At 29.7% G+C, this 16,569-nt stretch overlaps 1 protein-coding gene across 1 annotated transcript in view; it reads right to left on the bottom strand.

Moving 5' to 3' along the window:
* Window positions 1-2,266: 2,266 nt before the first annotated feature.
* Window positions 2,267-16,569, bottom strand: part of LOC106460237 (bone morphogenetic protein receptor type-1B-like) — a 64,715-nt gene continuing 50,412 nt past the window's right edge. Inside the window, exons 7-11 of the mRNA XM_013919958.2 lie at window positions 13,422-13,613; window positions 13,071-13,176; window positions 11,890-12,065; window positions 7,291-7,421; window positions 2,267-3,306 (exon numbers count right to left, since the gene is read on the bottom strand). Coding sequence (XP_013775412.1) covers window positions 3,178-3,306; window positions 7,291-7,421; window positions 11,890-12,065; window positions 13,071-13,176; window positions 13,422-13,613 — 734 coding nt within the window. The 3' untranslated portion in view covers window positions 2,267-3,177. The remainder of the gene's footprint in view (window positions 3,307-7,290; window positions 7,422-11,889; window positions 12,066-13,070; window positions 13,177-13,421; window positions 13,614-16,569) is intronic.

The raw sequence follows: 16,569 nt of genomic DNA, 5'->3' as shown, positions 1-16,569 counted from the left end.
ATGTGTAAGAAATTATACAGATTAAAATTAAGAAGAGGTAGTATAGTAATTGTACACTTTTTTTACAGCAAGATAGAAAGATTGAGATATTGCACATCAGCAAAATTTTAATACTCAAACCAGGCAATAGTTATCAGTTATTTTTTCCCCCTTTCTTCATGCTGGTTCAGTTGAAATTTGATTTCATACATATGTGTACGTTTGTAATAGTTGTTACTAAATCAGTAACTTATTTAGCTGTTTAAATGCAATGAAATATTTGTAGAAAGTTTATTGTAATCTTTTTTTTTTGGACTGTCTGGTTTTACCCAACTAATACTTAATAGTTATATTAAAATAAATCATCTTTAGAAACAAACAAATTTACACGTATTTTGAAATATTTTCACTCTATTAATTACAATGCATGAACCTATTTTTTTAACCTTTGAGTAAATTACCATAGTATTCATTTTTACATCCATTGTTAAAAACTGGTTCATTTAAATAACTTTAAAATGCTACCATAAAAATATATAAAAAACTGCCAAAGCTATGAATAAAATTTCAATATTAAAGTACAGATGAATTCCATGAAAATCTGAAATATGAGCTAGGCTTAACAGCCTTTAACATAAGAATGGCAAACTGCACTACCCATGATTGTGTAACACTTTGAATTGCAACCTCACAAATTTCAGAACCAAGAAACTTTGACAGAATATATTACAAACTAAATAAAAAGCTTTGTGACCATTTATTTCCATGTAACTCACTTATTATGCTTCTTTGTTTTTGTTTTGTGTGTGTGTGCAAAGCTACACAACAGGCTATCTTTGTTCTGTCCACCATGGTAATCAAACCCTGGATTTTAACATTTTAAGTTTGCCACTGAAGGACTTGTAATTTATACTTACATTAATAATTATCCAGTTTTAAAAACAATATTCCAAACTTTTTTTTTCTAAAATATATAAAGAAATATTTAAACTCTTTCTCCAGTGAATTGTTTTGTTCCTGAAATTAAAAAAATAATAATTTCAAGTTTTATTTTGCTTTGTCATATTTCTGGATTCAGCTTGAAATGCATTTCTTAGTTACAATGAATTTATTTATTTTTTTTAAATTTTCAAAAATACTGACTGGTAAAAGTTATTGTGAAATTAAATGTATGGCATTTGATATCCTGCACAACTCCTGCCCTCCTTACAAAGAAATCTCACAGGTAATACTATTGCTTAGGAAGCAAAATATTATGTGGATGGTCATTTGTATCTGTGTTGATGTAGAATTATTTTCTATGAAGTAAGAATAAGCCCTATTGGAACAATTTTGTTATTAATCATATCTAGCTGTCTTATGGTGAAAATATTCCATATCAGATGTGAACTACTGAAACAATTTTTGTGGTAAACACACATAACTGTCTTATGTGTTGGAATTATTCCACATCAAGTCTACACTCCACAAAGTTTTTTGGTTAGCCACATACAGCTGTCTTATGATTAAAATATTCCACATCAAATGTACATTACTGTAGATGGAAATATTCCCTGACAAGTGTGCACTATTGAAACAAATCTGTAGTATTTGCTACACATACCTTTCTTTTTCTGGAAATATTCCATATCAAACATACATTACTGTAGATGGAAATATTCCCTGACAAGTGTGCACTATTGAAACAAATTTGTGGTGTTAGCCACACATACCTTTCTTGTTTTGGAAATATTCCACATTAAATGTACATTACTGGAGTTGGAAATATTGCACAACAAGTGTGTACTGTTGAAACAGATATATGTGGTTAGCACATGTACCTGTATTGTGGTGGAAATATTAGAGATCAAGTGTACATTTTAAATGTGGAAATATTTCCATGTTAAGTGCACTGGAACAGTTTTATGCTTAAATATGTTTGCTAAACATACTTTCTACTTTCTGTAAATTACAGATGTAATGATATAAGTTTACATAAACTTTTTTTCTGATAACTGACCTACACTCAACTTAGTTTTAAGCTGGCTATTAAAACTGGTAGTAAATAAATCATGTTATTTATCAAGTATTATTATACAAATTATAAAAACATTCAACGAATCTAAAAGTCATACACTGTCTATATTAACACATCAAAGAACCCTGAAATTATCAAAATCTCAGATAATTAAATATTCTACGACCTTGACGTTTACTTGTGGGTAAAAAAAAAGATAACGTAAGAGTACACTCAACAATGTTTTATGATTAAAATTAATCACTGTATTATTTTACATTTATCTTGTATTTTTCTTACACTGAATCAGTGTGAATAATAAAAAACTCGTACTACATAACATTTACACTTAAAACACAAATTATGGACCATTTCCTATCATCTGTGATGTGTGAACTTAAACTTTTTTTTTTCACGTACTAGTTCAAACCATATAACTCTTCCTGTAAATGAAATTCATATCTTTTAATATTCTAAACAAAAGTTAAACACAAATTAAATTTGTTTGATTTTGTTTAAATATTTGTATCTAGTTAAGTAAGCTTGTACTAACAAATCACTGATTTCTTTAACAGACATACATACAAACAAAATTAGCTCTTCTTGTCACTCTACCTTACAGAGAATCTCATCATGAAACATATAAAAAAAAAGTAACATAATTCTTACAAAAACACCACTTCACATACAGTACTATTTAACAGTACTTGTACTTACAAGTCTGATAACTTAATGAAATGGCACTCTACCTTACAAAATTGCATATTTTACAGTGACCATCCTTCTGCTAGAACAGCAGTAGTACAGTTTATGATAAATGTAACTTTATGTTGTTGTACTGGAAGCTCATTTCCCTAGAAATCTCCATTCATCAGGAGCTTGATTTGTGCCTGTTAAGCACTAAATCTCAAAAATCTTTTAAAAAATTTTCTTAAAGGTGAGGGAGGATATCTCACTCCAGGCTTTCTAAAAGAATAGCCTTGACGCAAGGCTTTGCATTGTTGGCATGCTTCAAAAGACTCCTTTTAAATGAATGACAGTGTAGATAGATTCATACTGATTTGGTTTTGTCAACACTGCCACTGGCTGCCACTCACGTTTCAAATATTTTGACCTCCACATGCAATTGCCTCCTTAGAGGAGATGGAGAAGGCCTGTATTACTGAAGCTGACAATGCTCAAAAGTTGAGGTAGTATTGGCCTTAAAAAACTTTAAAGTCTTGGCTACTATTCAACTTTAGTAAAGTTTTCTTCACCCGTAAGGAGGTAAGTCTGACAGATGGATTTGAGTGCCAACACTCCTGCATGATTTTACTGATTGTTTGAAGGACCTATAAAAATAAAATCATACAAAATATACATACAAAGATATACTACATAACATTTTTCAAAATAACCATGCCTTTTTCCATATATATTAACAGAATTTTTAAATCTAATTTTCAGTTACACAATGGTTTTAGCTTTTTTTCAATATTATTTGAGAAATTATGATTATAAGACAGGAAAAAAAATTCTTGAACCAATAAAATTAACAAGCAATTTCTTTTTCATTTAAAAAACAACATATTTGTAGTTGTAAAATAAAATGTAGGCTCTGTAACATTAAGCTAATCTGATATATTAAGAAAAGTTCATTTTAAGCTAGAAAATAAAAGGGATAACTCCACGATCAAGGTTCAACAAGAACTAAAATTTTTGTTAGAAGTTGTGTTGTATCTTTGATAGGAAAGGCTTGTAGCATAACCCTTGCTTCAAATAAATAAAGAACATGAGTTTTTTTACATCAATAAAAACAAGTACTAGGCATAATACGATAGATATAAATATTTAAATGTAACTTTTGGAGCAATAATTGTTGACCCATTATGTAAGAAGTAACTTTCGTAACAATAAAAAAGAAACAGGCATATGGCTATTGTTGACACACAAGTTTTAAATTAACTTTTGTCACAACAAACAACAACGAAAACCAGAATGGCTATCACCATGTAATAAATAAAACCTAACAATAGCTAATGTTGATACACAAATTTCAAAGTAACTTTAGTAGCAATAAAAATTCAAACAATGATTTTTGACATTTACTGATCAAACAAAGTTAAATAAAGATTCTGTGACAATAATAAAACAAGAAATAAAGGCTGTTGTTGATCCATGAATTTAAAAGTATCTTTAGTACAATCATAAAATGGCTTTTTTTAATGCTCAGTGGTGATCAATTAGTTCCATTATTCCATATTTAAAAGACAATTTAATGTCAGACACAATAGCTTTACTTCTTGATAAATAAGCTTCAACATTATGCTCATAAGTTGGATCCACTTTTGCAGGTATTCAATATTAAAGTCATATACTATAAAATACTGGAAATGTGTAAAGATGATGTAATAGTCAAACAGTTTTTATATTTTATCAACAATGCTTAAATGCTTCATTACAAATACATATAGAAATACCAATACAAAAATGTTTTCACAGTTGTTTATCATAAAAATGTTTAATTCAATTTGCATGTAATACAGCTTTTTGAAAGATTTTCAATCGAAACTATAACGGGGCATGAAAGGAGTCTCTTCAGAAGCTACAACGTATTCCTAACGCCAATATGCACCTAAAAAGTTTGATATTTCAAGACAGACTCAAATAATTTGACCTTCAGTTTATATTAATTTTAATATAAGAGAAAATTACACTTAAAAGCATTTACTTTAAACATTTAATGAACCTTTTGATTAGATAACATAAAACATTTCAATGCAATATATTAAATCTATGTCATAGTTTGCCCTAAAAAATCCCCCATTCTCCTACAACTTTATGAAACTTTTAAGTTATTTTACATTTTTAAACAAATATAAGCACATCCTCCTTTACAGTTTATAACATACAGTAAAATTATTTCACTAGCATAAGAAAACAACAGAAGATTTATATTTGTCACTTCTGATATACAGGTACCAGAAAAATTATTTTTTCAGTTTATGAGGAAATACAAATCAGATGCCAGCAGCTTCCATATATCTATATAATCTCTTCATATTCAAGACAAATAAAAAAGGATGGAACTTCATAATGATGAATCTCATGCTTTGAAATATGCAAGGAAACTCAAGTAAACTTGAATCACTTACAGAAAAGTCATAAAGGAACTATGTAACAATGATGATCTAGTTATTACTCCAGCTGATAAAGTCAATAAACCGACAGTTGTAGATTGAAAACATTACAATGAAAAAAAAATACATTTCAAAATCCCAGATATAACAAATTAAACTATGCTTGATCCAAAAAAATGGCTGAAAAGAAAAACTTCAAATGAGACTAATGCCAGAATTCAATTCACCATGATACAAAACTGAAATATAAAGCCTACCAAGAGCAAACAAGACTGACATTCCTTTCTGTCCTATTACTTCACCAATGAATCTGTTTATTATGCCATAAATATTATATTAAAAAAAACTGAAGTATGATTAACCACTTCACATGAGGGCCACCTTTACCCTCAATCCATCTGAACATCTGCTTAACCTTGGGCTGTCTTCTTCATATTTCTGATGGAAGCCAGAACTTGGGAAGACGCAACACGGCACCAGAAGGTACACTCTTATCTCCGGTCATATACCAGGTTTTGATTGAAAAAATGCTTTAAAAAGCTTCACTTCCTTTCTCAAAAACAAGACACTTCTGATAATGTAGATGATACATTGTATTTAGTCTTGAATGTTTGGAACAGTTTGAAATAACCAACACAATTCACAATGAAAGTGAAAAGTGCTCAATATATTTCTTTCTTGAATTTGGGAATTACAAAAACTGACACAGACATGGACACCAAACATTACAGAAAACCAACACATATCAACAGTTACCTATGCATTTCTTCCTGCCATCCAGGATGAACTGTGTAGATATCATGGAAACACTTACACACAATGTAAGACAAACCATGTGCCACAAGAAATTTTGAAAACTAAACTATTCAGCCTACTAAAGAACAAAAATCTGAAAACAATGAAGCTTCTCCACTTTTGGCTAGTAATCAAATAACAAAATTACAGACAAAAATGTTCACTACAACTATGCACTATGTTCTACATTATATAAAAAGTTAAAACCATTACTCAGCCAATACAACCTCAAAATATATTCCAATTTCAAAACAATGAAATGACATATAGACTGGTGAAAAACAAATTCAGCTTCATGCTATTGTAAACAGCATATTATGCTTATATGGACTGGAGTATCCTGTGGAAACAACACATTGGAAAAAAAAGAACATAAAGTAGACCATTAGATTATGTATTGTCAAGACATCTAACACGACTGACATTGTTCATTTCACTGTTTATGTATCATGCATGGAGGACAGGTTGAAAAAAATCTGGAGTTTAATTGCAAGCACAGCTCATTGCACCATCGATGCCACAGGCTGGAGGGTAAAAATTCTTATCAAAGTTCATATCAGAAAAAATTCAGACAAGGCAGTGACTACAAAAAGAGGAGTATTAAGGATTGAATTATGAATAAGGCACATAGAAGTGGTCCTAATAAAGGCTTAAACAAAGACAATAACACAAATGCATTCGGAGGCATGTGGACCTTAGTCACACACACACACACAAATAATTTGCAGAATATTTTCTTCATGTGTTTTTCATTCCTAAGCTTTCAACATATAGAAATATGTTTGATCTTCAGAAAAAGTTTCCGATTTTATTACCTGATGTTTTTTTTAAACAAATTTGTTATTATGTGCTTTTTTTTTAACTCTTAAAAACAAATGCATATGTAAGGTACTATTTCACAATTTCTACAATGGAGCATTACAGGATTCTGTAAACCAAAGAATGTTATTGCAAAGCATGCATCATTATTGAACTATGAAATTATCAACATTGCGAGTTATTTTTACAGACTTGCTGCTTTACTTAACACTACATTATAAGTTGAAATACTAACACTATTAAAATGGAACAGCAAGTTCAGATACTTTCTACCTAAAATGATGGCAATTCCCACACCTCCACAACTACCACCTCACATAGAAAATACACCTACTTGTGGTGGCTATTTGACAATGTTAATTTTAAATGGTTTAAGACAGCAACGCCAAAAAAAATTCACCTTGCTCTTCTTAACATACATTGTTTATAGCATAGGCAAGAGAAAAAGAAAGGCACATAAAATAAATGTGAGAAAGTGGTTGATTGAGAGAGAAATAATTTAAAAAATTGCAAAAGGGTTTCTGAAAAACTAGTATATTCCACGACCTGGCTTATTTGTAAAAGTTAATTTTATCAACTTACTTTACAAGAGTTCCACCTGCTAGGAATAGCAGGTCGAATATTTTCAACACACACTACTTTTCTCATGTCCTCAAAACTTGGATCTGATGATACACAATCATGGTAAGGTATCTGGTATTCATCCACAACACCTAGAAAAGTGAAGTTAAATATACAGTTAAATGCCTTTAATCTCAAAATGTCTTTAGAAACATAAAAAAGGTAAAAAATCACTGTGTTTTTAAGAAAATCAAGTAGAAATGAATATTTCAATATCCACATAATATTTGAATATAAATTCCTTCATCATGATGATTTGTTTTAGAAAATTTTTGTGAAAAAATTTGGAAATTCACTTACCTGAATGTATTTCCTTTAAATCATATACCACATATAAAATCTCTCTCAAATGCTGGCTTTAATTAGTAAACAAACATACGAAAAAAAATGTAGTTGAAATTTGTCTACCAAGTTTTAATTCTATTTTTATATATATGAACCTATGTATAGGAAGAATGACATCCTCACATCCTGAGCATTAAGGTCACATGTTAAGAAGACCATGAAAAATAAGAAACAGTCTTTATCATGTCATGCAAGTTAGCTACACGTGTACCACATGATTCCTGAAACCAATGACATATGTTAAAACCCCTCAGTTCTTATCCTGAAATTCTTTTCTCAGCTGCTCAAAAAAAGTGGTAGACACTGTTATGCAATAGGCATTAAAAGTGCTTTTTTGATATAAATTAATTAATTTTTCCTTAAATTAGAAAAAAATTCAGATACTTGGTTGAACACCTGATAATGGATTTGCATGAATAATTTTGTTTAAATCATAAATAAATAGACTAATCAAGGTAGAATCCATCAGTCTCCTTACTTCTCATTTTTCATCTTCAAGTACAGCCTCTCATAACTACTATTCTTAGATACAACACATGCACCAATTGTAGTAAGATTGTTATTTTTTAACTTACAGACTGGAATATATATTACACAAATCAAGTTTGTGTGATACCCCCATAAATATCTATAAAGTTGTTTTGAAGGCTCATTGAAACAAAGGAAAATGTGAACATTACTTAAATAGTCAACTACATGGAAAATACTATACTAATTTGAATATATTATAAAAACCATATATATTTATACATCATATGAAAATGCTACAGGTTCAATTTAAAAGATTTTTTGGGTGATACAGCTAAAACCAGAATTTTTTGCTTGGCTAAGAAATGGTGCTATATACATGGTAACTATGTCAGTGGGTGTACTACATAACAGAGATTGACAAGTTCTGACCTCTTCTTGGAAGGGAGGGGGGGTGTGTGCATAACTTGAGGGTAGTAGTTATTTCATATAAAATGGTCATTTGAGTTGGTAACAAGGTCTATGACATGAAGAGTTAATCTGACTATGTGATAAAGCTTGACCTTTTGAGCTAGTAATATAACTTCTATGAATGGCTGGTAATGACTACTCAACAAAATATTTTGTTGAAAGTAAAACAAACATTAAAAATTAACTATATGTGAAGAGGAAAAGACTTGAAATTACAAATTTAATAAAAGGAAAATCTTTAAAGATATTCTACAAAATTAAAAGGTATGTATTTTTTTTTCTATTTCATAATTTTAAATATTTCCTTGCATTGTACATTGATGATAATAGCTAGAGCTATTGATATGGTAAAGAAAATAAAAAATACCTTATAACAACTTTTGATATTCTATAAGATCACGAAAAGTATTTTTATACTTAAAATAAAAATCACCTTGCACTCAATTTAAGAGTTTGAGTGCAAGTAATTACAATAGATAAATAACACATTATTTTTGTAAAAACAATTACAAAAATGTCATTCTTGGTGTACAAGATTCATATTATCTTTAACAAAGTCTTACCAGTTTTTGAGAGGACATGTTAAGAAATCTTAGAGTTACCACATGTATTGTTGTACAAGTGAAATTCGTGACTCGATTTCCACAAATTACATGAGCCTGACGTGAAAGAGTTAAAGACCTTTATTATCAATATACATAACTAAACTTGGAATCAAACTATAGTTTATAATTCTAATTTGAATTTCTTTAATTGGAAATTTAAAAAATTCACAATCTTTACTGTGTAACATAACACATGTGCACTCCGATTTAGATTTTATAACTTCAACAACACATCTTCTACAGTGCCTAACTAATTAGAAACACAAACTAGACATACTGACAAGGATGAATATAAATTCTGAACCTTATAACTGCTTAATTTGCTGAGATATCAATATATTTGTCAAACCCATTAGAGAAGACTATCCTATATTTTTATGCATTTCAAATCTATTATTCACTCATGTCTAACTGTCTGATGGACATGTTTAAAACCACTACAAAGAGCATACTAAAACAGTGTGCAAAAATCTTAAGTTTATTTGTTTATTTTTGGCAGTCAAAAATAATAGTTTGCAAGAAAATCTTGATGCGTGTTGGGTAAAGTTGTTGCTTTGAACAGTAATAGAATTCTTTAAACTAGTTATAGCTAAGTTAGAAAGCCAAATAAACTATACGAGTTTTGGAACATTCTTTTCCAGTGCCCAATATATTTTGTGTGTTCTAAAATGCACAGTTGAAAGCTACACGAATTATTTTATAAAACGACTAACATAGTGAGAAAAAAAAAGTAGGGTTACTGAAGCACAGAATCAAAGTGCAAATAGCTCCAACATTGAAGCGAGTGTTAAATTTTCCATTTTCTTATCTATATTTTTTAACAACAGTAATTAAAATATAAAAATTAGGACTATCTTAGGTTAAGTAAAAAAACAAGGAAGATCAGTTGTTTGTTTGTTTTTTGAATTTCATGAAAAATCTACAAGAGAGCTATCTGTGCTAGCCATCTCTAATTTAGCAGTGTAAGACTACAGGGAAGGCAGCTAGTCACCACCACCCACCGCCAACTCTTGGGCTACTCTTTTACCAACGAATAGTGGGATTGACCATCACATTGTAGCATGTTTGGTGTGATGGGGATTCGAACCTGCCGACCTGCAAATTGCGAGTCGAGCGTCCTAACCACCTGGCCATGCCGGGCAAAGATCACTGTGTTATATTGCTTTTCACTACAGAGAGGGTCAAAAGTACAATATTAAAAACTATAAAATTAAAAGAAAGCAGATGTGAAAAGATTAGAAACTGAGGCTGTTTGAATAAATAATTAAAACTGTTTGTTACAATCTACATTCATTCTGTATAAAAAAAAAAGTATTACTGATTTTATTAAATATTTTTCTACTCTTTACTTCACTGCACGTTGATGATTTCACAACAGTTAGTGTAAGTGTACGGACAATAAGAGATGCAGTATAAAGTTTTAACAAAAACTTTGATATTCACTGAGGTGGTTGTAAAGGTTATGCATATGAAACACTGTAACATGAAAAATCATCTCGCAAGCAAACTGACTCAGTAATGGCTTCATTAACAGACAAATATTTAGTAAAAGTACTTCATTAAAAAATTAAATTTTTTCATTGTACAATACTTGTAATGTTTATTAAAAGCTTGTCAAATCTTGTGAAGGTACACTTAACGCATTCAGAGTTATAGTGTGTATAGTTTCACAACTAAGTGGTGATTACAAGGTTGATCAGATTAACCAAGCCTATATATACAGGTTAATATACACGTAATAAATTACAAACCAGTTTTATACTCATTTACATATTAATTTTTACATTTCTTTACAGTGATTTCCTGGCTCATTCAAGCAGTTACATAAACTGGCATGGCTTAGTGCAAATAAGACCTAACACAGTAGTCTTGTCAGCCAAACAAAATTTGACATAGTCATGTGCAAAATGATCTAACCAAGTCTGCCTCAATTTTTTTCATAATTTTTTTTTCATATGATACTTAAAAATCACATTTCAGATGAGGTATAAAATGATAAAGAAAGCTTTAAAAAACAAACAAAAACGAATCAGGACTGTAACTGTAGAAGAAGTTGTTCATAGACATCTTTTCTTCTAAACAACATATCATCAAGATAAGCTTTCATCACTTTTTTTCTGACCTCAGTGTAATTCACTAATAAACACAAAGTGTTATTGATTTTACTATTCAAACATACATAGAAAGTTTTTGGAAAGATAGGTTAATAAATCTCAGAGTTACTATATGTATTGTTGTACAAGCGAAATTTGTGTATCAAATTACACAAATTACATGAGCTCGATACCTATAACTTCCTGAAGGAAATAGGTAATTACATCACACTAAAACAACTGAGGTTGAAAAACAGTTATTGGCAAAAACTGATACCACTACACTTGTATCCAAGTTGCAAACAGAAATTAGCAGTAATTTGTTCCCAGCTTTTATGACTCTTCCATCTAGATTCTACAATAAACATGTTATACACAGAAACAATTAAGGAAATTCTCAAATACTAATAATTTTGTTGCAAAATCAGAATTTGCAATCTTTAAATTTGAAATACCAGATTTTCATAATAAACAAACAACACATTTTAAACTTTCACAAATTTTAAATAAATAGCATTTATAAACTTAAAATACATGTAAAACTTGACTGAAAATTAAAAGGGTGATCTTTTATTTACCATTTGTAACACAGCATCGGGAAATCTCCCAAAGAACAAGAGCAAAGGAATACATGTCTGACATCCTGTAGGAATCAAAATGAGAGGTGTTGATTGTCTCTGAAATAACTTCAGGTGCCATGTACCGTTTAGTTCCCACTCTTTTATTGGCAGCTATATCTATTTCATTTACTTCACTGTTGAGGAAAAATAAAAAAGATTTAGGATTGGTTGAAATAGTTTATCCAACTTCGCTATGCTAACTTTAAAAATTATCCAAGTCTAATTAATACCCACTTAATTACTTATTAAAAGCCATCTCTGGTCTTTAATTACTGTATAAAAGACAGAAGAAATATATGGTGCATTACAAGAGATTTCTAATAATGTATGTAATGCATAAATTCTATGAAAAGAGTCACACATGAAAGCAATGCATAAGACCATTTCAGTTATTTCAAACTTCTGCACTTACAACAGATCGACAAGGCATAATATTCATTGAAAGACTACCTTTCATTATGTGGCATGAACCTCTACGGCAATTAATATATGTTGCTTGTTTGTTGGCCTTTTACATACCAAAAATGTGCCATTTTTTCCTTATCCAACTGGTAAGCCTGATTTAACAGCTTCCATTCACAAGAGTTGAAGTTAAATGAATAAATATAACTATAAATCTTTTCCCAATACAAATTAGCCAATGAGACTTTATGAGAAACATTATGCTATGACTGAACATCATAATTTACTCCAAACAGGAAGTTCAAACTGCTGATTGTTTAGGATTACACTTCATAAACTTTCTTGTTATAAATAGGTTTGAAAATGTTTATAATACATTCACCTCTATTGAAATTTCTTGTTTTGTTTTTTATTGCAAGATAGTTGGCAAAGAGTTTTGTAAGTTTTTGGCTGGTTGATTGTTTGGCATTTGCTTAAAACAGAGCTGGCAAAATTACTGGATAAAGTTTCAGATAATGTACATTTATGTGGAATAAAAACTTGATGTACACTATTAAATAATATTCATTTTCTTTAATATACTTTCTGTTAGTTGGAATGGAGTAGCAGGTTCTTTGAAGGAGGATTTTTCAAACCAAGCTGGTTAAATTGCAAAGTTGTTTGTTTTTCTTTCAGATATTCAAGCAAAGCTATACTAGGATTATATGCATGTTTAACTTGATTACTAGGTACTTTACCTGTTATATTTCACAGCTAAACCAAAGTCTGCTATAGCACAAGTTCCATCTTTCTTTACTAAGATGTTTTTACTTTTGATGTCTCGATGGGCAATAGCTGGTTTACCTATATAAAAGCAATTTGAGTTGTAAAAGAAAAAGACATTATAAATAACTTAGCTTTTAATTCAACATTAGGAAATATACAGCATGAACAAATAAATCACAAATGAACAGCCTACTAATTCGTAAAGAAGGCAATAACAACAACTCTATTCCAATGGTTAATGGCCTGAAATTTTTTTTTTACTTTTCTCTAAAGCATATCATTATTCATGTGATGCACAGACCTAAAGACAATGTAATTTTTACCTTGCTTGCCAAACACCTCATTATGAAGGTGTGAAAGGCCAGAGGATATTGAGGAAGTCATTCTAAGTAGGTCAGGAACTTCTAGTGTGTGCAGTTTCAGGTAATCATGTAAAGAACCATATTCATGATAATCAGTAATTAAGAGTAACTGCGTCCATGAGCCTGTACCACGAATGTCAGCGGCAACAAAACCTGTAAGGTAAGACGGTCCACGTCAAAATATTATTAATTTGAAGCATGTACAATCATTAAGTAACTACTTTTTTGCCACAGTGAAATGACATTCATTAATAATTATCTTTCAAAATGCTCCTGTGTCTATAAGACATATCAAAACTTTGTACATGGGTTTCCTAGATTTGACCAATGTTGTAGCCACCATGAAACTATACATACTATAACTTTGAATTTACTAAGTGTATCATCACAAAATGTAGCAAGCTTTTAGTAAGCATTACGAGTCTTTTTTGCATAAGAAAATATTTTTAGTAGAGTATTTTTACTATTAAAGATTTATCTCTGAACTTATGAAGCCTTTACTGGGTCAGTCTGAGTGCAAGTCGATTTTCATGTTATGAACAAAAATATTTTTTTTTTCATTTTAGAATTTTCATATTTTATTTGACTATTTTATCGAACTTTCTAAATGAATATCAAATGTTTTTTCAGTAAAACCTTATATTTTATTTATTTTCTCAATCCTAACAGTAACTGTAGCAAAATCAGCAATGTAAAATAAAAGGAAAAGTTGAACAATAAGAACTAAATTTAAATTCCCCTTTCTTCTTTTTAGAATTACTATATTGCAACAGGTGTTTAAACACAATTTATTCTTACAGACAAAATAAGACTTTTTGAATCTGTTCATGTCATTTTATTGCTTTAAAATTCCACTTAAACACTCTCAAAGTACTTGTAAAGCTATTTATTACCATGAGACAGATTTGTGTAAACAATCAAATTACCAGCTTGCACATTCCAATTACACAATCACACCTTGCAATGTACTCACACTATCACAAATAATTTCTTTAATTTTTTATTTAAGTTTTTGTATCTAACCTTATAAGTTTCAAATTTTTACATTTCAGTAACTCTTATAACAATAAACAAAAAATATATAAATCCAAAACAAGAAATTTAGTAGATATGTGTGGAGGACTCAGTCTTTTTGTTATCGACTGGCAAAGCACTCAAACCATAATATTTTGTGATAATGTTGGATGTGAAAATTTTTTTTATTTCAAATATAAAATTTATTATATAAAATCTTACCATGCACAAAAAATAGCCATTGCAAAACTACTATAATTTAACTGGCTTTCTAACTAAGCCAAAAATGGTTAAATACATTCCATTAGCCACTCTTCACAATAGTAAAGAATGAACCTGAGGCCAAATAATTCAAAACTTGTTATCAGAATGAGTTGGGCTCATAGAGAATTCCATAAATTAAAATATTCTCTTTCTGTTGGTTAAAGATAATCCAAAAGTAAATGTCAAAGAGAATTATTGAAATGTTTTGATCAAACTGTGACAGGAGAATGTGGTATGTGAGTTTATCTTCCTTGTCGATATTTCAATAGAGCAAGAAATTTGGATGCTAGAAGATTGTGATTTGTGTCTAACTCAGAAAAACATATAAAGGTAGAAAGAAAATCTAAATTGGGCAATTCAGAGGGAAGAAGTGTCTGGTGATATACAGAAGTGAAGATTAAGAAATTATTTAAATATTTCCTTTTGATACTAAGAAAAATTTATATAATATTAAAAGTTGAATTATAAACTATGTTTTGATGCCAAGTTTATTGACATACATTGATAATAAAGTTTGGAATTTTTCTGTAAGAAAGGTCATGATATGCACACTTTGTCAGACCCAAATACACAGGGTTAAAGTAATAGTTAATCTGCCTACCGAAAACAATATCAATGTTAATCTAATGATGACCCAATTTTTTCAAACTAATAAAGAAAATAATGGTTTTTCTTATCCACTTACTTTCATATTATAGGAAATATGTACAAAACATGGTTCTATACTCCAGTAATTTTCAATATTTAAATACAATTATTTCAAATAGTGGTGGGGAATTAATTAATAATTAGCTAGTCTTTATTGAAAATAAAACTTTTTTGTGAAATTCTTTTTACTAATAGACAAATTTTAATCTGAATACAATAATGAATGTAGCCATTAGGAATATTAAGTTTCTTGTGACAATCAACACAAACTAAATTGTGTCTAACTTCTGCAATGAGAAAGCTGTAAAGATATATTATGTATGTTACTTACTCATCCTAAACTAATCTCCAATATCATTAAGTTTTTTATTCTTAATGTTTGTTGTTTTTAATATTTTGATTTCCAGAAGCTCATTAGTCTGATTAGTTGAATGAAATTACTGTAACAATACCCAGGCCAAGCTGTCAGTTTTATCATCAGAGGGCTCTAATTATAGAAGCCAATAACCTGTGTAAGTGAACAAAGTCTCAATTTTTTTTTTATGAAAGATCATTAGTTCAGATGATGATTTCGAAATGAGCCTTACTAATCCAAAATAAGGAATGGCTTGACTTCTCATTGCTTTTAAAATTAAAGCATTCTTCTTGAATGCAATTTTGAAAACTGAATGAGGGTAGCCTAGTCCTTTGTAATGACAAGATAGCATGCAAAATATCTATATACTACTAAAACTCTGAGATTGTTTGTTTGCTTGTCTGTAATTAAATACAGTAAAAATGCTGCACAATAGCGCCATATTTGTAATGAAATAAGAATAAAAACAGAATAAAACAAGTTTCGTTAAAATCTGGCTATGAGTTACCAAGTTAGCCCTGTTTTTTGGGTCACTTTCATGAAAATTTCTAGATGAATTTAGGCACATTAGATGATGCCACATATCGGTTTATCTATTTATCTATCTATCTATTTGTTTTCCACCTGATGAAACACTTTAAAATATCTTCTATACAACAATATATGCACAACAGAAATGAAATGATGAGATGAAAATGTGTTATAACAGCGCATAGAAAGAACAACAATAAAATGGACCTACAATATTATTGACTATTTGCAAATAGTAACTATGGAGACGAGGTAATAAAATAAAAATCAAGTCGAGAACAACAAACAACAATTTAA

This window comes from Limulus polyphemus, unplaced genomic scaffold, assembly GCF_000517525.1.
Source record: "Limulus polyphemus unplaced genomic scaffold, Limulus_polyphemus-2.1.2 Scaffold1, whole genome shotgun sequence".
NCBI lineage: Eukaryota > Metazoa > Arthropoda > Merostomata > Xiphosura > Limulidae > Limulus > Limulus polyphemus.
This window is presented reverse-complemented; position numbering and strand designations above follow the sequence as displayed.